The sequence below is a fragment of the Mustela erminea genome, chromosome 5, assembly GCF_009829155.1.
Source record: "Mustela erminea isolate mMusErm1 chromosome 5, mMusErm1.Pri, whole genome shotgun sequence".
In the NCBI taxonomy this organism is placed as follows: Eukaryota; Metazoa; Chordata; class Mammalia; order Carnivora; family Mustelidae; genus Mustela; species Mustela erminea.
The window spans coordinates 116,914,644-116,934,996 of NC_045618.1; the positions used below are offsets into that span (position 1 = coordinate 116,914,644).

The 20,353-nt window shown below is 53.0% G+C and overlaps 1 protein-coding gene across 2 annotated transcripts in view; it reads right to left on the minus strand.

The window, feature by feature from the left end:
- Nucleotides 1-8,140, minus strand: part of RIN3 (Ras and Rab interactor 3) — a 114,016-nt gene extending 105,876 nt beyond the window's left edge. For both annotated transcript variants that reach the window (XM_032344623.1, XM_032344622.1), the window contains exon 1: nt 8,008-8,140. In XM_032344623.1, the coding sequence (XP_032200514.1) occupies nt 8,008-8,051 (44 nt within the window). In that variant the 5' untranslated portion in view covers nt 8,052-8,140. The remainder of the gene's footprint in view (nt 1-8,007) is intronic.
- Between the last annotated feature and the right edge of the window lie 12,213 nt (nt 8,141-20,353).

Below are 20,353 nucleotides of genomic sequence, written 5' to 3' on the forward strand. Positions count from 1 at the left end.
TGGATGGATGGAGGATGGATGGATGGATGGATGGATAGATGGATGGATAGATGGATGGATAGATGGAGGATGGATGGATGGAGGATGGATGGATGGAGGATGGATGGAGGATGGATGGATGGATGGATGGAGGATGGATGGATGGATGGAGGATGGATGGATGGATGGATGGCAGGATGGGAAGATGAGTGGGTGGATGGGAGGTGGGGTGGATGAGTGTATGGATGGATGAAGGGACGGATAGATGGGTGATGATGGATAAAGAAGCTAGTAGCCCAAAAAAGAATTTCTGAATATATTTTAGATGGATCCTCCATCAAAAATGTCAAGAATAGAAAGAAGCAAGCATAATAAATGAATAAATGCTATCATCAGATGCCATCCGTAGGAAGCGAAGTCCTTGCTTAGAATTGCAATATCCCTAGAGAAATCTAAAGTACCCATTGGATATTGATTGAGATTAAGGAAGCTGGAGACATGGAGGTTGGGGAGAAAAGTCCCTGGTGCATTTCTTCTTGAGAGCTTGCTCCTTTAGCCAGAGATTATCAGACTGAATTTCAGATGCAGAGTCCTTTATTTCTTTAGTCTCCAGAGGTGGGTGAAAAAGCACACCTCAGGCCCAGGGAATAATTTAGCTCTGGGACAACCTGTGTGGAAGCAGAAGGCTTCTCTGCCACTGATGTGGTCCCTTTTCCTCCTCCTGGACTATTCCTCCCCCTCCCCCTCTCGCCTCTATCCATCTTCAGAAAACAGGCTTTTTCATCAGCCCTGAGATCTCCTCTCAAATGTCAATCAAGGAGTTGGGTTGGTGTTGACAGCTCAGGTCCCACCTCTTAACTAGGGACAAAAAGTTCTTGGCTTTGACAAAGATCCCAGAGTCAGTGAGGAAATGGGGGCCATCTTCATGGGGGGAGATGGCCCACAGGACGAACTCCTCTAGGGCAGCCTCTCACGGACTGGTTCAAAGTCCCTGCTTTGGTCTCCCTCTCCTAGAACCCTTACCTCCCCTGGGCCCCAGGTTTGTGAGTAGAGCCAGGTTCTGTGGGAACTGTCACTCTGCCTGGCACCAGGATGGAGGGTGCAGGGGGGGCCTGGCCCCTGGGCTGGTGCCCTTGGCCCATAGGATGTGGCCTGAGTGTGCGCTCAGCCACAGTGCACACGGCAGCAACAGGCCTTGACCACAACCGCTCTCTAGGCTGTTGCTTTTAAAATGGAACCGACATTTTACAGCGGGCTGGTTCATCTTTCAAACAAGTACCGACTGGGGTAGGAACACTCCCAGGAATTCCTGGCAAGATGGGGGCAAGGAGCTCTGCTGACCACCAGAGCTGGTTCTGACCAGCAGAAGTTTCGATCACCAGAGTTATTTTAGCCACTGGGGTAGTAGCCTCCTTAAGCTCCACTCCCTGTGAACAGGAGATGGGCTTGAGGGAGGAGAGGACGTACTGGCAGGTGGGGCAAGCCGGAGGTGGTGGCCATGATGGTGGCTTCCAGATTCTTCTATCAGAGGCAGAGGCAGACAGCCACACAGGTACGGAGTTAGTAAGGCCCTCCCCACTGCTCTGTGGAACCTAAGCAGAGGGGAGGGTTCCTCTGTACCCACCCACCACTTATTCCTCCTTCTGGGCCCTGCTGACAAGAGGGAAAGGTCTGGGTTAACTGTATAACACAGTGTGGGGGGGTGGCACACTGTGTCACCTGCAGCCCTGCCTGCACAGGGACAAGCCTGCTACAGGGAGCCCCCCGACACCCAACACCAGCCTGTCCGACAGGGAGCCCCTTCTCTTGGGCCTCATCCCTGTCAAACCCTGATAGGACAGTCTTCCCACCAGGAGCTCTGTTTCAGGACGCTGCCTGTGACCTCCTCAGCATCTCCTCAGCTCACACACAAAATGGCGAGAGCAGGCACCACCTCATGAATCCAGTCACACTCAGAGACGCCACTCCAGAACAACCTTCCCGACCCACCATACAGCCAGCAAGCTCTATAGGGTACCAGGGGCTCAGGCCCCAAGTGGGCTTCCAAAACTGATGCGCTTTTTTCAAAAATGGCTTTCCAAAAATAAACCCACAGAAGAGAAAAAGCATTTCCTTCCAGGCACTTGGTCAGGGTGATGACCCAGAGTCTCCTTTCTGGGTCTTTGTTTCGTATGAAAGTGTACCCCTATTTTCTAGACTATTCCACAGGCTGCCTGCCCTTCTAGCCATCAGAAGGAAAAAAAGGTGAGGTCATCTCCAGCTGGCACATCAATCCTGTGAGCTCTAACATTACTCTAGGATACCAACTTTTGCTGCCTTTCAGCCAGGATTTGGGGAATCACTGAACGTCAGACCAAGCAGGGACCTGGAGATCACTGGGTTCATTTCTCAGATGGGGAAAATGGGGCCCAGAGAGAGTTAGAGACTTGCTTCCTAGAGTATGCTCCCAAATCACCATGGGGTGGGACCCTAGAGACATCTGCCAGCCCTACTGATGTCCTCCAGCCAGCAAGGCCCCAAGCCTCTTCCAGATCAGCAAAAAATGATACAGTTAGCTGGGCTCTCTGATGGCCAGGTGTGTGTTGGGGGGGGTGGATGGAAGTGGGTGTGAAGGGGGCACAAGAGGGATAAATCCCACTGAAACAGAGCAGCATTCCTCAGCCTCTCCTTCTGCAATCTTTTATTTTGCCGAAAAGACAAGAAAGACTAACAACCACCATCCATTTACCCCATCATTTCATAGAAGAAAGGAGGCTTTACATGCCAAAAACAAACATGTAAACAAACCTGAGTCTCAGGGCGCCTGGGTGGCTCAGTGGTTTAAGCCGCTGCCTTCAGCTCAGGTCATGATCTCAGGGTCCTGGGATCGAGTCCCGCATCGGGCTCTCTGCTCTGCAGGGAGCCTGCTTCCTCCTCTCTCTCTCTGTCTGCCTCTCTGCCTACTTGTGATCTCTCTCTGTCAAATAAATAAATAAAATCTTAAAAAAAAAAAAAAAAAAAAACCCTGAGTCTCAGAATCAGACAGTTCTGCCCAAGAAGAGAGTGTTTGGTGATCTTGGCTGATAGACACACACACACACACACACACACACACACCACCAGCTGATTTTCCTAGTCTCTCAGAGGACCACAGACCTGCACTTGGGACCCAGTGACCCAGCCTGGGCTCCCCCAGATGTTATCTACCCAGCTAACTCCACTCTTTCTGCTGAGGATGCACCATCGGGGGTCCAGAACAGGCCTCTTCCCCCACCCTCTCTCCCCAAGAAGCAAGGGAACACAGCTAGAATTAGGGGAATCCAGCAAGTGAGGATAAAATCAAAGACCTTTTTTTTGGAAATTTGACATCTAAGCGAGAAGATGTGACATTAAAGGAGTTTTGGTGTCTTGCTCGGTAAATAAGTAGTTCATGCCAAACATGTTTTGAGTATTCAAAAAGGAACAATGTCCAAGAGCTGCGTGGATAGAAGGTTTCATGGGGGAGGTGGCAGCATCCCGGTGGGAAGGAACATTGTGGGCAAAGGCAGGAGCCTATGGCAGCTGTCTCCGTCAGGGAGGACAGAAAAAGTAAAGTTGTGCGTCGAATTCATGCAGACCTAGAAGAGTGTATGAAGGACAGTGGTGATTAACAGTTATCGGGGTTACGTTGTTTTTCCCATGCAGCCTGAGTGACCTCAACAGTGGCTGCATGGCTGTCTTCTGTCTCTAGCAGCAAAGAACCATTCCCATTTGGTACCCCCCGGCGGGGGGGGGGGGGATGAGCTCAAAGGGAGATCAACAGTTTAGAAAAGTCACTGGGTGAACAGTTATACAGCCGAAAGTTCCAGAGCTGGCTGCCAGAGCAGCACTCACTCTCTCTAAGCCAGCTTGCCAAGAACAAGGTAACTCCCAGGCCCTCACTCCCTTCTGAAGGGGTCTGAAAGGGGTCTGAAAGGGGGTGGGTTTCCCAGCAGAGTGCCAGCCAGGACCACCTGGCTGCCTTAGCCCCCGAAGGCAAGGAAACAAGGAAGCCCTACTCAGTTCATCACTGCTCTGGGGGAGCCCTAGCCCAGAAGAGCCCCCAGTCTTAGAGCCTGGAGCACTTGAGGGACCCCTCTCAAGGGGTTCAGGAGGACACCTGCATTATGTCAGGCATGAGGCAGAAAGCCAGGGATCTCCCAAACCCTGGGGCTTGGCCCAGGCAACCCCTTGCAGGCGCAAGGCTCAAGAGACCAGGTATCTAGGCCCAGCTCCACCTCTGGCTCCTAAGACCTTGGCTAAGTCACTTCCTCCTTCTGGGACTCCTTTCCCTGGTCGCCAAATTAGGGGATTGGATTAGATCCAAGAGTGGAATTCTTTTTCAAATAAAATCTTCAGCAGACTCTCAATTTATCAGACATATAAAAGTGTGGGCTCTGAGTGTCCACATCCTCCATGACCCCTGCACAGTGTGGCACCTGGCCTCTCAGCAGGTCACAGATTCCCGACACCCTCCACACCTCTCCTGCTCCCCCACCCCCACCTCAATTCATCCCCAGATCCTGTGGCTGCAGCTTCTCCCCTCACTGCCCAGCCCCCCAGCCCGCAGCCCTCTCTCTCTGAAGAGCTTCCTTCCCTACAGTTTCCCTGACTTGTTCCCTCTACAGTCTGCCCACAGTCCGGCCCCAGCCCAAATCAGCTCACCTGTCTGTGCAAACCCCATCTGCGGCCCCCTGCACGCTCCAAAGCTGTTACCGCCTTCTGTCCTCCTCTCCCACACTCTACTCCAGGCTCCCCGGCCCCGAGGTTCCCAACACCACGCCAGGAGCATCCCCCAGGGACTTGCCTTACTTGCCCACTTCCTTTGGGTCTCTCCCAAACGCCACCCCCTTGGAGGAGCCTTCCCTGACCACCTGCTCCAGGACCACCTCCCTGGGGTCCCCACACCCCTTACCCTGATTGTCTGTTTCTTCTGGCAACATGAGCTGCAAGCAGGCCGGGGCTTGCTTTCATGCTCCCCACTCTCCCCCGCAATGCAGACACTATCTATCGAACAAGCACAAGAAGTGTCCGCACCAAGGATACTGGGCAGCCCGTCTGCCTTTTCTTTTGCCCCAGCTGACATTTTCAAAAAGAAGTAGATGGAGCTTGTGTGCTAAGATCCTCACACTCCTCTTCCAGGGGCTGATACCCAAGCGACACCATCCTAGCTCCCAGGGGGAGGACAGTGGGAGGCATTCCCCTGGCTGTCTGAACATCATCTCTGGCCAGCGAGAAGGAGGGGGCTTCCAAGAATCCTCAGCGTAGGACTCAGGTCTCAGCCCTGAGTGGTCTGCAGGGTCTGCAGGGGTGGCCTGGGGGTGAGGAGTCCTAGATGATTTCTCCTGGTCATCTTTGGGGGGGAACACAGGTGGAGGTGCGGCCCAGGGAACGGGGGATGTGTGGGGGTGCATCTGAGAACTGCCTTTTAGGACCTGAGAGTCAAGAAGAACTGGGCTCCGGAGGGGAGAGCAGGGTGTCATCATATGGTAGAAGTTAGCAGGAGGCAGGCTGCCACTCAAGTTCGGGAATTCCTTTCTTAGGTTTGTGCCTGGCCCAGTCCCTGAAGGTATGTGAGTACCTTCCAGGAATGTTGTCAAAGGGATTCCTGTACCAGGTCCAAGGTTCAGTGAGATACTATTTAGGAACCCTTCCAACACAAGAGGTCCTCTTAAATAAAATGTTTTTTAGCAACAAACCGATATTCCTTAGAACGTGCCAGCACTGTTCTAAGCAGGACTGAGCTGGTATGTTAACCCTTAGCTGCCTCTAGGCAGCTGCTTAAATACTAAGTCATCCAAACCTCTCAACAATCCCATGAAGTGGGTATTATTATTATCCCAAACTTACAGATAAGGCAAAGGCCAGGTCTCTTGTCCAAGGCTAAACAACTGGTAAACAGAGATAACGACTATTATCAAAAATAACTATTAAGAGTTTACAGGGGAGGGGTGCCTGGGTGGCTCAGCGGGTTAAAGACTCTGTCTTTGGCTCAGGTCATGATCGTAGGGTCCCGAGATTGAGCCCCCCATCCAGCTCTCTGCTCAGGAGGGAGCCTGCTTCCCCCTCTCTCTGCCTCCCTCTCTGCCTACTCGTGATCTCTGTCAAATAAATAAATAAAATCTTTAAAAAAGAAAAGGGGGGGTAGTTTACAGGCAAATGTGCAAAACTCTATTTTTTTTTAAAGATTTATTTATTTTTAGGGAGAGAGAGCAAAAGAATGAGCAAGCAGGGGGAGGGGAAAAGGAAAATAATCTCAAGCAGACTCCCCACTCAGCGGAGAGCCCCAGGCAGGGCTGACCCAGGGCTGCATCCTGGGACCCCGAGATCACGATTTGAGCCCAAATCAAGAATCAGGGGCTCAAGCAAATGAGACACCCCGGTGCTCCAATGTGCAAAACTCTTCTATGCATTATCTCATTTAATCCTTGAAACAACTGTGTGAGGACGATTACTATTATTCATCTCCATTTCATGGAGTAAGTAAACTGAGGCGCAGAAAAGTTTAACCAAATAAACGCAGGAGGAAGTGGGTGAGGCCAGGTCATTCCTGGGGGGGTGGGAAAAGGGAAGCTGGAGAGGTCAGGACCCTGGCCCCCCCACCACCCCTTCCTCCCTGGGAAACTCCTCCTAGCTCCACCCTGCAATACTGGGTGTGGTACATACTTGCCCCTAAGGGGCTCCTTCCCCAACATAATTTCCAATTCTTCCCACCGGATGACATTTGTCTTTGCAGAGGTCACTTCCAAGGGAAAGCATCCAGGCAGAATTTCCGGGGAGGGGCAGGGATGGGAGAAGAGGGAGGAGGGAGGCATTCAGATGCAAAGAGTTTAAGGGCCCCTCCGTGCCACCCCCCTTCCACCAGAGAAGGAACCAACCACCTCCAGTTGCTCCCCAATCCAGAACTGCACAAGATCAGCCCATTCCTCTTGCTTTACAGAGTAGAGAACTGAGGCCCTGGTAGCTGAGGTCAGGGAGCGAGGTCAGGGAGCTAGGCCAGGGAGTATCTGGGTATCACAGAAGTAGGCCCGGGATTTTTAGACCAAACAGGCAGGAATGGCAGGCCCGGGAGGGGTGGGTGGGGGCGGGGGCGCCCATAAACCTTGACACCCAGAAGTTTCCAAGAGGCTTTCCCGGGAATCTGCCTCCGGAATCCGAGCCTCTTCGACCCCCTGAAGTTTCCCGAGACGCCCGCTGGGCTGGGCGGGGCGAGGGAATCCTCCCCTCCCCGGTGCGCATCCCTGAGCAACGTCCAGAAGCAACTTGGGGTTCTTAGAAGGTGGGGGGCCTAAACGAGGCACTAGAGATCCCCGCCTGAAAGCCAGTTCCCAAACAAGTTCGGCTTCACGCCCGCCAAGCAGTATGCCATCTCCCCGGGATCCCGCAGACCTCAACGAAGCCTGTGCGTCCTAGGCCCTCCCCAAGCACCAGGCTCCACAAAGGCCGGTCCAAAGGTCACTGTTCCCGGACCCGCCTGAGGGACAGGGGAGGGGATCCCGGTGGGTCCGCGGTGCAGGCGGACCTGTCAGCCGCTGGGCGACGGGCGCCCAAAGTTTCGGGGACCTTGGCCCCCCAGCCCGCGCCCTGCTGGGCGTCAGCCTCCGAGGACGCGCGCGGTGGCGCAGGCGGAGCGGCGGGTGCGAGAGGCCGGCGGGATCCGGACCCCCAAGTGATCGCTTCTGCAGTTCGGGTGGCACAGGAGCCGAGGGGAATGGGCCGCGTCCACGCAGTCCCTCCGCCCCGGCTCTGACAGGTAGAGACGCCCTTCTAGCACCCGCCCGCCCGGGCGCCTGGGCGCCGAACACGCCGGTTGGTTTTACAGCGAGCAGTGACGTCTGGGCTTCAAAGTTTAGCCAAGTCCCCGGGTCCCGCAGCCCCCAGCGCGGCACCGTTCCGCGCAGAACCGGAGTCCCGCCCTGGGGAGGCGCTCGGTGTCCCCCGACGCCCCGAGGCCGGGCAGCCGGGGCCGCTCCTGGAGCTCCGAGCACGCCCGGGGGCGGGGAAGCAGAGGGGCACTCGCCCCGGACTTACCCTGAGGGGTCCCCGCGCGCGGGCCCGCCGGCCCGTCGGATCATGCCGCCGGCAGCTCCGGGACGGTGGACGGAGGGGCTCAGGCGCCAAGCGGCGCGGGCCGCGGTGCCCCAGGCGCCCGCATTGCCCTGGCGCTGGCCCTCGGGAAGGGCCCGGCCGGGCGCCGCCGCCAGCCCCGCGCCGAGTGGGAAGCCGCCGCCGCCGCCGCCGCGCTCTGGGCGCTTGCTCGCTTCCACTTCCTGTATCGGAGCGAGCGGGGCTTTCAGGAAGAGGCTGGCCTTGGTGGTCAAGTGGGTTTTGTCAGAAGCCTGGCGGCGGCGGCGCACGGCCCCGAGCCCCCCTGGGCCGCACGGAAGCCCGGCGGCCGCGCCCCCGGGGCCGGGCCTGGCGGCGGGCGTCCAGCGGCCCGGAGCCGCCTCCTCCGGCTGGGGCCGGGAGGAAAACTTAGGGACGAGTCTCCCACGGGGCGAAGAGTCGCGTGGGAAGGAAGGCGCTCACGGCTCCCGCCCGCGCGGCCGCGGCCCGGCAGGTGGGGAAGCCAAAAGCTTTGGGCAAGGAGCACTCTGTCGCCGGGCAGGGAGCCACTGCCGTGCCTCCCGCTCGCAGGAACCTGAGACTCACCCAGGAGCAGCCCCAGACCGGAGGCAGGTCGCCTCCTCCACCTCCCCGACAGGTGACCGGGAGCTTCATCTTGGATGCCTCCACGGACGATGAACTCACTACTTCACCAGGTAGTCTGTTCATCTACCAAGCCAGGCATACAATTCACCTATCTTGGCTACCACACTAGGTGGGATCAGAGTGGGAAAGCCAGTGAGCTCGCATAGATACAAGAGCCACAGCAACTGCGGAGGGACCAGGAGGCCTCACTTTTAAGTGCCTGGGCACTCAAAAATGCCTCCTTAGCCCAAACTGCTCTCAGAGCATTTCACAGTGACTAGACAGACTGGAACTTACAGGGCCACCTCAGTCTAACACAGGGTTTCCCAGCCTTGGCGATGTTGACATTTGGGGCCAGGTCGTTCTTTGTTATGGGGACTGCCCCGTGCACAGCAGGGTGTTTGGCAGTGTCCCTGACCACCAAGCACTAGATACCGGGAGCGTCCCTGGTCCATCATAACAACCAAAAGTGTCACCAGCTTTTGCCAGATGCCCCCAGTTAAGACCCACTAACACCTTCATTTTACGGATAAGGAAACTGAGCCCTGAAGAGTGGAGGAGACTCGCCCAAGGCCACACAGCAAGCTGGGAGCACTCGGGACTGAAGTCCAGGGCTCTGGGTACAAGCCACACAAAGACTCTTTGCGCTCCATGCCTCCGCCCTGCTGCTCCCCTCACGCCCTCCTCCCCACCTTTCCGGACATTTCCACCAAATCAGCCTGGCAGAAACCAGAGAGGCAAGATTCTCTGCGCATGGACGGAAGTGCAGCCTTCTGGTGGGAACTGGCGGTGGGGCAGCCACTTTGGAAAATCCTTCCGCAGTTCCTCAAAAGGTGAAACGTGCAGTTACCATATGACACAGCGGTTCCACGGAAACAAACATGTTGTCACAGAAGCTCATGCGTGAATGTTCATGGCAGTATTGCTCATGTCAGTGAAAAAGCGGAAAACAGTCCCAACTGTCCAGCAGCTGATGAATGGGTGAACAAAACACGGTGTATCCAGGCCATGGCATAATATTAGGCCATAAAAAGGAATTCAGTGCTGATACAGGTTTCAATGTGGATGCCCCCCCAACCCCGCTCCTGGAAGAAGCCAGTTCCAGAGGACTGGGTAAGGAAAGGGTTAGGGTGTAGGCCCCTGACTCCTCTGACTGGGCTCACAGGAGGTGGCTATGGGACCAGCCTCACAGAAACCCCAAATGTGGAGAAATGCTGAGGTGGACAAAACCAGAGATAAAGGGAACAAAACAGACCTCAGAGAAGTGAGCCTTTAAGGATGTCATCAATAGTCTTTGCTCAACCCAAGATGGCGCCAGAATCTCAAGCTTCCTGGTCAGGCCTCACTGGAAGATTGCAGGAAAAGCCCCCAGGGGCAACCCATTCCTGGACCCCCTCACTCTAGAGAGCTTTTTTCCTTTTCTTTCTGTTCTCACCTTCCCCTAATAAACTTTCACTTCACTTTACCCTTTTGTGTCCATGAGATCCATTCTTTGACTCTGTGAGACAAAAACGCGGCAGCTCCTTACAGGGCCACATGGTGTAGGATTCCATTTATATAAAATGTCCAGAATAGGCAAATCCATAAGAGAGAAAGTAAACTGGTGGTTGCTAGAGGCTGGGGGGAGAGGCGAGTGGGAATGACTGCTAGTGGCTACAGGGGCTTCTTTGGGGCTAAGGCAGTGAAGACAATGTTCTAATATCGATTCTGGTGATAGTTGCACAATTTTGTGGTCAAACTAAAAACTAGTGAATTATATACTTGAAGTGGGTGAATTATACGCTTTGTGAATTCTATCTTAATTAAAGTTATTTTATTTTAAAAATACAGCCTCCAGGAGGCTACACTGACTGCTCCAGCCATATTACTTCCTCCTCTGCCCAGATCCCTGCAGGCCTCCCTTGTTAGGTCATAACCATGCTCCTGCTGAGCTTTCCTCTCCTCTGGAGGCTCGACAGTCTCCTTCCTGGATGAGAATCCTTTCCATATCTCCCTGGATAGGACTACAGCTCCTGGTTGAAAACCTGAGTTTTGAGGGCAGATGACTGTTCAAGTCCAACCCCAGGACCTCCCAGCTGGGTAGGTCCTGGCAAACCACATCCTAGTGCCTCAGCTTGGTCATCTGTAAAAGTGACGAGTGCAAATGGACACCCACCCCAGGTGCCAGTATGAGTCATTTGCTGTTGCTAAAACAAGCTTGTGGGCTACTCTCAGGCCTCCCTGGGCCCCAGGGGAGAGGTCTATCCAACTATCACAACCACCTTCAGACCCTACCATGCTGATCGGACTGCCAGTAACTCTGCTCTCCCATACCCCGCCCCCCAATAAAGGCTTCTGTCAGCTTCCTGCGCCACTGCTGAGAAACAGGATGAGCCCCTCAAGGCCTGGTTCCATGGGACCAGCCCCAAGGTTCTCACCACATCCCCAAAGAGGTCTCCACAAGGCCCGTTGCTCACCTGCTCTGTGAAGACGTAATTCCTCAGGTAGACACAAGAAGAGGTCCCACCTTGCCCCTGTGGCTAGTAACTGACTGAAAAGGAAGTTGCCAAGACTCCAGAAATCTGAGCAGCTCCTGTTAGCTGTGGCCTCTGCCAAATGTGTCCTGAGTGTCCTTCCTGGGTCCCCCTCTGACTCACGCAAGTCCTCACATCACAGCCCCCCCACTTAGACACGGATGTCAGGACTCCTGGTGGGGAGGGCACATCTGCTGCTCTTGTGCTCGCGTGCTCCTTCCCCCTACCCTAACCTGTGTTTGTTAATACCCCAGCACTTGGGTTCCCTTTAAGGAGCTACTCCTCGAGGTTGGGTTCAGGTTGAGCTGACAACTTTCCATCCCCGTTTGAGAGGGAACACATTCTAGGCTGGCCAATTAGAGCCTTACACTCAACGGGCACAGTGGTTGGTTCATGGATGAACACATGACCCAAGTTGGGCCAATAGGATCCCACCCTGGTAGTTTTTGTTGGCACTGTCAGGAAAAAACAGCATTTTCCTCCAACCCCCACCCCAAGCTGGCTGAGCTAGGAAAGTATGAACTTGGGGTAGCAGAATAGCCATCTGGGCCATGGTGTGGCAAAGTGGTACTCGGGAAGAAAGCCAAGATGGAGAAAAGAAATGCAGCGAGAGACCATGCCCTAGTAACATCCCTTGAGGTCTAGATTCTGATGCACTTAAAGCCAGCTGCACCATTAAATATCACTGTTGCAAGAAGGAATACAGTCCTTTTTATTTTCCTTTCCTTTTTTTAAAGAAAAGATTTTATTTATATATTTGAGAGAGAGCAAGACAGAGAGAGTGTACACACACATGAGCAGGAGGGAGGGGCCGAGGAAGAGGGAGAAGCAGACTCCCTGCTGAGCAGGGATTCCCGACCTGGAACTTGATCCCAGGACCCTGGGATCATGACCTGAGCAGAAGGCAGATACCCAGCTGACTGAGCCACCCAGATGCCCTTTCCTTTCCTTTCTGAAAAACTCAAACACAACTGGAGTCAGGCTTCTGCTGGTCATCACCCGAACATTTCAGGCCTCCATGACTGCAGCTTCTCCGTCTTCACTCCTCACTGGGCCTGGAGGATGTTTGCTTGTGGCAGGGCTGTAGGAATGAACAGGTAAACTTTTCAACTTATTACCCCAAAAAAGAAGAGGCTGATTTGCCTCTCTGGGGTCCTCAAGGGGCAGCTCTCACCTCTGCCTCCCCACAGGTAAGGGCAAACAGACTCAGCCCCGAGGAGCCCCATGGGAATCAGGCTTCTGGAGTGTGGAGAAGGGCTTGGAACAGGGTCAAGGACAGGAGAGCAAAGCTGAGGAATCAGACAAACTGGGTCAAATCCTGCTCGGCCTCTGGCTTTGGGGACCCTGGCAAATCAGCCAAGGCACCAGACACGTGAACAAAGCCAGTTTGGGTTCTCCAGACCAGCCCATCTGCTGGCTGAATGCCATGCAGCGACCTCGGTCAATGTCTCGTGGAACAGGCCCTGCCCAAACTCTGGACTGGTAAAATGGTGACATACAATGAAATAGTTGCTATTTGGGATATTTTGTTTTGCAAAAAAAAAAGCCCTTTCTGTGTTCTTTTCCAACCTCTGAGCCTCCAAAAAAAAAAAAAAAAAACCCTTCATCTCATACCCCATTACTTTGGAGAAAATTATTTTTAAAGAGGGGGAGAAAACACTTTATTCTTGCAAAATCAATCTGTGTCCTCAGGGGTCAGCTAGGAAAAAACTGTCTGAACTTGGGGTAGCAGGATAGCCATCTGGGCCATGGGGCTGGGGTGACCCGGGAGCAAGGCTCTGGGGAGAGCAGCAGCCTCTTCTCAGTTCTCGCCAGAGCTGCTGAGTGAGAAGGAGGGCCCAGGCACACAATACCTTACAGTGAAATAAATAAATAAATAAATAAATAAATAAATAAATAAATACTGGAAATCTGGAATTCTCTAGGACCAGCTCAGACTTCTAGAACCTTGCACTGGCTAAAGAAACACTTCTTAGGGCTGTGTCACCTCATGGGGCTGGTTTGGGATCTTCTGCCTGTCTTCCCTGAAATGCCATGTGCCAGAAAGGGGCAGTCCCCAAGGGTGGAGATGTGCTTCAGAAACTCAGGGGCACTCCAGGATTCCCTAGGCTCTAGAAAGGTTGGAGCCCTGACAGACATGTCCTGGGCGTCTCACCTGAGACCACGGAGGCTACCTTCAGCATTGGTCTCTGCAGAGAGAGGGTGCTCATGAGACCCTCCCCCACAAAGCTTTTAAAGCAGACCTCAACATGGATTATTATTTTTAAAAAAGATTTTATTTATTTATTTGACAGGCAGAGATCAGAAGTAGGCAGAGAGAGAGTGGGGGAAGCAGGCTCCCCGCTGAGCAGGGAGCCTGATTCTGGACTCAATCCCAGGACCCTGGGATCATGACCCGAGCTGAAGGCAGAGGCTTTAACCCACTGTGCCACCCAGGCACCCCTCAACATGGATTATTGGGGTCCTTCTTGTCCGCTATCCCACTTCCAGTCAGCCAGTTCCATCATCACTGAGGCAGAAACTAGGGGCTTCGAAGATCTTCCTCAGGGAATCCCTCCTCCGCCCAGACAACCAGCTACCTTTGTTCATTTGACTCCAAGATCTGCCCTGAGCCTGTCTTCTCCCAGCTGAAGTGCCCTCTTCACCTGCACTTGTTACGTGTTTCTAGACACAGATATTCTCACACTTCAATTATCCTTAGTGCGAGTACAAGCTCCTTGGGAGTGGGGAGGACACTTCGTTTTAAAATTCTGTTCTACACCCCCCACCCTACCAATATTCAGGGGAGGAGCCTGCAAACAGTTGGCCCTTAAGACCCTTATGGACTAAATGAAAGCAACTTGCTACCAGGGAGAAAGGGTTCTCCATTTCTCAGTTCTGTGCCATTGTGAGGATTTCTGTTCCATGCTGTCAGAAGAGGAGCTAAAACTGGGGCCAAGAATGTCCTTAATTCAGACAGTCTCCATGGTGATGACACCAGTGATGACACCAGTGATGACACCAGTGAGGTACTGGGAGGTTGTGGGAGCCCTGTGCTTGAGGACTTCTCACACTAGTGGGATGAGGCAAGCCATAAGGGGATGCTCTTGGGTTTAAACGACAGAAAAACTCTGAATCTGAGTGGCCAGAGTACCCAGGAATGGATTGTCTCATATGAATTGAAGTGTGGAGAGAGGGATGTCCATGAGGTAGCTTGCTGTGTAACACATGACCCCCAAGTAGAGCAGCTTAAACAACATGTGAATATCATCTCATGGACTCTATGGGTTGGGAGACTCCACACAATTTTGATGGTTGACTCTACCTCAAGGTCTCACAAGACTGCACTCAAGTTGTTGGCTTGGGCTGGGGTCTCATCCGAAGGCTCGACTAAGGGGGAGTCTGATTCCAAACTCAGATGGCTGTTGGAGTTCAGTTCCTCGAGGGGCCTCAGTTCCTTGACGGCTATTAACTGGAAGCCATCTTCAGTGCCCTGTGGACTGAATGTGATCTCTGCTTCATTAAAGTGTGAAGCCGAGAAGACAGTAGAGCAAATGCGCTGGCCAGATGTAAGGAATCACAGTCTTACATAACGTAGTCATGGAAATGGCATTCCAGCATTTTGGATCCATTCTATTAGGAAGAATGGCACAGGTCCTGCCTATACTTGAGGGGAGGGGGATTCAACAGAAGGGAGGGATCACCGGGGCCATTTTAGAAGCTATGGACTATAGGCAGCTCCATGTGCAAAACAGTCAGGGACTCAGTGTTGCCGTCAGTCACTCAGGTCTCTTTCTCTGCTTTGACCTCCTCGGCCTTGACTTCATCCTTAGGCTGGTTCTCCTGTGATTCCAAGACTGCTTTCAGTGACATTTGGGAACCCACTCTCTAGGTCCAACCTGCAGAAAAGGGGGAAGAGCTTCTCTCCTAAGCTTAGAACAGAAGTCCATGTGGTGTGATTGGGCATCCTAGGCCCTATGCCTACCCCAGTCACCTAAAGAATGTCTTGTGCTGATTGGCTTAATTGGGATTCATGGTTGGTCCTAGGTTTAGAGGTGACTTTCCCCACATCATGGTGGAAAGGGGTTGAAATCTGATCAAAGTTAAGGTTCTGTGGGGAAGGAAGGAGAGAATGGATTTTGGGTAGATAACCAACAGGGCCCACAACATCTGTATAGATATGACCAGACAAACAAGACCATGTGTGAAGAAACACTTGGGGTTGATTGGTATATTCATTATATTGATTGTGGTGGGTGTTTTGTGGATATTTACATATATAGAAACATCAGATTATCAACTTTATTTTTTAAAAGGTTTTATTTATTTATTTGACACAGAGAGACACAGTGAGAGAGGGAACACAAACAGGGGAAGTGGGAGAAGGAGAAGCAGGCTTCCCACTGAGCAGGGAGCCTGATGCGGTGCTCGATCCCAGGACTCTGGGATTGTGACCTGAGCCAAAGGCAGACGCTTAACAACTGAGCCACCCAGGCGTCCCCAGATTATACACTTTAAATATGCTCCATTATTGTACATCAATTATACTTTAAAAAAGCTGTTTTAAAAAAACATGTTAGACCTTTAGTCATTATGTTGTGAAAAGCACAGAAAATCAAGCAAACGGTCTTCCAGTTTTCAAAAGCTATTGTTTGATTCTGCAGAGAAGTTATTCATGTCACTGACAAACGAGTAAAGTTCTGGCCTATGTCTTTATTGTTTCACTTTGGTTGTACCTGTTAGTGTAAACACAAATGGGGTAATTTACCGCATTTTTGCCGTTGACCAGATGCAAAGATAGGTGGGTTAGAGACCCAAGAGTCTGGCAGAAATTGGTGAAAACATTCTGTGAGAATCCATTGGCCATGTGGAATTTATGGTAGAGTATTCTATATTTTATCCCTCCCTCCCCCCGCCAGTGATGGATGACCAGGGAGGCCTCAAGGAGGAGGTGGCTCTTGGTGGGTCTGGAAGGACTCAGCCTTCACACGTCTGCAGGCGGGGGGGATGGGCGGCTGCTCCAGAGAGACTCACTTCCTTGTTATCATGTCTCTCTTGGCAGCACCTGGAGTGCGCGAATGGAAAGCCTTTAAAACAGTGACTTCTGGGAAACAAATCCACATTTTTGACAAGAGGCCAGATGATAGAACACTAGCAGCTCATCAGATCTGAGATGGCTCATCTAGCGGAAGGCAAGACAGGAGGCCGAGACTGTTTTTTGGGCAATGGAGTATGCCCTGTCCTGTGACCCTGTATGTCAAGGTGGGGAGAGTGCTCCAGGAGCGAGGACACCTACAGCATGATTTCTGCCCCCTCCCCTGGAAACTCGTCATGTTCTGGTAGGCCATGTCTGATTCATCCATGTGTGCCCAGGTTAAGGGTTCAGGACAGTTGAATAAATGAGACAAAACCTGTGTGCAGAGTATATTACCTACCTATCCATTGATGTATAAAAAATTACCCCAAATTTAACAACCTTAAACACAATAAGCACTTTTGTTTGTTTGTTTTTAATAATCTTACAGTTTCCATGACTCAAGAATCCTGGAGCAGCTTAACTGGTTGGGTCTGACTTGGGATCTCTCATGAGGCTGCAGTTGAGATGAAGGTAGGCAGCCATTTTGTACTCTGAGGCCATATGCTGAGGAAGACAGGGCAAAAATAGAGGAGGCTGGGTTTACCCCGACCGTGGAGTGCTACACCAGTCTGGACTGAACACCTCTGTCTTCTCGTGAAAGAGAATAAAATCCTACCCTGTGCAAGCCACGGGATTCTTCTGGAGTAGGATCTCAACAGGTAGAAATAAAGGAAGGGCATCTCTTCCTGTGTGAATAAAGGCCTGGAGGGAGGACCCTATTTGCCGCTCAAGACAGTGTTGAGGAAAAAATGAGTTACTGCCTCAGCAAGCTTACATGCCCATCTTTGAGAGGTGCTGTAATGTGGGTAATTACTAATCCTCCTTGTTTATGTCTGGCCTTGCAGACCAGGACTGTATCTTACACTTCTTTGTATGGTACGTTTGGCAGAAAAAGATGTTCCTTAACTACTTGGCGGTAAGGCTGTGATTTATTTCTATCTCACTTCTCCCTTTAGGGGATACTCACTTCCTCTGAAACTCAAGCGTGGTGTCCTCAAGCCTTCTTCCTTGTGAGTAAAACCAGGGTGGTTCATTTAAACTCATGGGTGGCAACAGGCTGGTCCATTTGAAAAGAAACCTGACCCAACACTGGTCTTCCAGTCTCAGCCTGGGCCTCTGCTGCCAACCCAGGAGAGAGTCCATGACCTGTGGGCACTTACCAGGAGTCTCTTGGGACTTCAAGTAAGAACATCTCCAAACATGGACTCACTTCCTTGAAGAGTTGCTGTGAAGGTGCCTGGAGGCAGGGGTGGGACCTGGGACCTGCTGGCTGCTTCAAACCAAACAGCCTGATTCCTGGGTGGTCAGCTCCACGCTTGCCTGCTGTGTGACCTTGGACAAGTTTCTTAGCCTCTCTGGGCCAAACATCCCTCTTCTGAAAGATGGGTGGAGGTACACTTATCTCACCTCTCCTTTCGGAGATGAAGGAAGTTGGCTAACAATGTCTGTTTAGTAGGCTTGTGACAAACGTCAGTTTCCCTCCACTGGTGTATTTTTTTTTAAATTTTTTCCTTTATTGGCTTTATATAAAAGCAGAAAAGATGCCCAGCTCCATGGGCTCTGCAGCGGGCTCTGCAGAACCTTCCACCGTGGGCCCTGCCCCTACCAGGGGTGCCAAGCGGTGTGTTTGGGAAACTTTGGGTTCAATTTTGCTGCCAGTAATTCTTGCTGCCTTAGCCAAGGTGATGTTGGGACCGGAAAGGAAGGAGTAGCATCCGTGCTCCCCAGGGGTCTCTCCACGGAAGCCCCAGAGGCTGACCCTGCCGGCTGCGGTCCTCACAGGGACCTTGGCCCAGGGCATGGCAGGCTACGTGATTTCTGCAAAATGAAAACGTGAGATTCCTTGCTCAAAAGGTATTGCTGATTTCAAGGCAGCAAGAGCAGCAAGAGCAGCACGAGACCCTTCTATGTTTGGGACCCTCTGAGCATGGGCTCTGTGACTGCACGGGTGATGGAGGGTGACCAGCATCCTAGTTTGCCACAGCCTGATGGGTTTCCCGGCACTTGGGGCTTTTGGTGCTGCTCTGGATGGTCCCAACTTGGTCCCAGCACTCTGGCTGGCTCAGCCCCTCAAGGAGCCTCCATGGCTCTCGGACCCCTTAGCCTCCGCGGTGTCCAACTTCCTGGCCTCGATGTCCGGGTCAGCCCCACGTGCAGGGCTCCTATGGGTCAGGAGCCCTACGAGAGGCACTCTGGGTCCCCTGCCTGGGGAGCAGCCTCCCTGCGTGCCTCGCTGTGCTGCCCGCCCTTGACCCTGTGAACTGGACCCTCAGACAGCAGTGCACAGGGCCTCCTCCTCCCAGGGGCCTCAAGGGTGGAGGGTGTGGCAAGCATTTTTTTTTTGGCGTGCTTTAAAGAAAAAAATCATTCACGACACTTACTAAAGAACAAGGAAGACTTTATTCAGGGAGGGTCATTGCCATGGGTGCAGGGATCACTGCAGTGGGAGAGAGCCATTGGGCTTGAATCTGAAAACAGCAAGGGAACGTGGGGATTTATATCCAAGGAGTAGGGTGGGGTCAGTGGGTGGAAAATTACTGAGAGGACACATTAGGGGGACAGGGGTTCTGGCTAGACTGACCTAACAGGGCTCTTTCTAAAGCTGGGCCAGGGTAGTCAACATCACCTGGGCTTGGTGGGGGACAAGGAGCCTGCTCATAGATGGAGGGTGACCAGTGTGGAGGATCCGGGGTTCTGGCTAGACTGACTCGTTAGGATTCCTCCTGAAGCTGGATGAGGTGGAGAGAAACATGGAGCCCCAAAGTTCAGGGCCTGGCGTAGAAGACAATTCAGAGGAGCCTGACCAAAGCTTGGCCAGGAAGAGGCTGTCACAAAAGCCGTTGGCCGTCTTGGTTGCCCACAGCTTTTATCTCAGGTGCTCTCTCTCCCGGGACAGAGGTCCCCAAGGAGGCAGCTTGATGCCGTCCCGCCCCACCTCCCTCTCCCTGTCCTTCTCTTCCTGCCTTTCCCTGGTCCCAGGGCTGAGCCTCAAAACAACAGGCCATCTCCCCACTATGGGAGAAACCATCATTCCTGACTGTAGGCTTGGTTCTTAATGTCCTAACTGAAGTCCCTCAAACCCGCAGCAGTCCCAACCCCGTTGTTCCACCTTCAGGAGATCAAGGATGCGGCCTCCTGGAGAGAGAGCCAGGGCGGCGGGGGCAGCCAGTCAGGATGGAGGGTTCCCCAAGCGAAGCAAATTGTCTGTTCCTCCCGCACTCCCAGCTGCCTTTCCTGGGTGGGGGCTAGATTGGAGGCGCTGGGTGTGGGCTGGGACCCACCATCTCTCAGTGGGCTCAGTAGCCCTGTGTGATAGGCTTCACTGTCCCAGTGTGGCCGAAGAAGGGGCCATCTTCGGAGAGGCTAAGTCCCTTAGCCAAAGTCCCGGACTCCCACCTGCTCCTGCTCCTGGGGCTTCCTGCCTTCCTCTCTTGACTTTCTCCTTTCTCTGATAATCGGTTCCCAGGGCCTGCAGGTGACTTGAGCCGACAGATCACTCAGTAAGCATCGAGCACGTGCGCTTAGCCGCCCCCACCCCTGCCCCCACTCCGCCCCCGTGCCCGGGATCCTCATTTCTCCGGGTTCCAGACTCCTGGCCAATGGCTCCTACTCTAGCCTCCCCACCCCGCCCCAGGCCAGCACTTCTCCATCTGCAGAGAGAGGGTTCTGAGATTGGAAAGCAAGGCAGCCTCTGTCCTGTCAGGCAGGCTCCGGTGGTGCCCCAGTGCCTGACCTGCAGCAGCCCCACCAGACTTGGCCTCCCTCAGCCTCCTCCTCCTTAATGTCATTCAGGCTTGGCACGGGTTTCCTATGGCTGCTGGAATGAGTGACCGCACAGCTAGTGGCTTTGAACGCCTCGGGTGTATTAGCCTGCAGTCCTGGAGGTCAGAAATCCAAAATGATGGGCTAAAACCAAGCTTAATTTTCCTTTTGGAGGCCCGAGGGGGAAAATATGTCCTGTCTCTTTCAGCTTCTGGAGGCTGCTGGAATTCCCTGGCTCATGGCCCCACACCCCTCTGACCTCTGCTTCTATCCTAATATATCGGGGCCACATGGA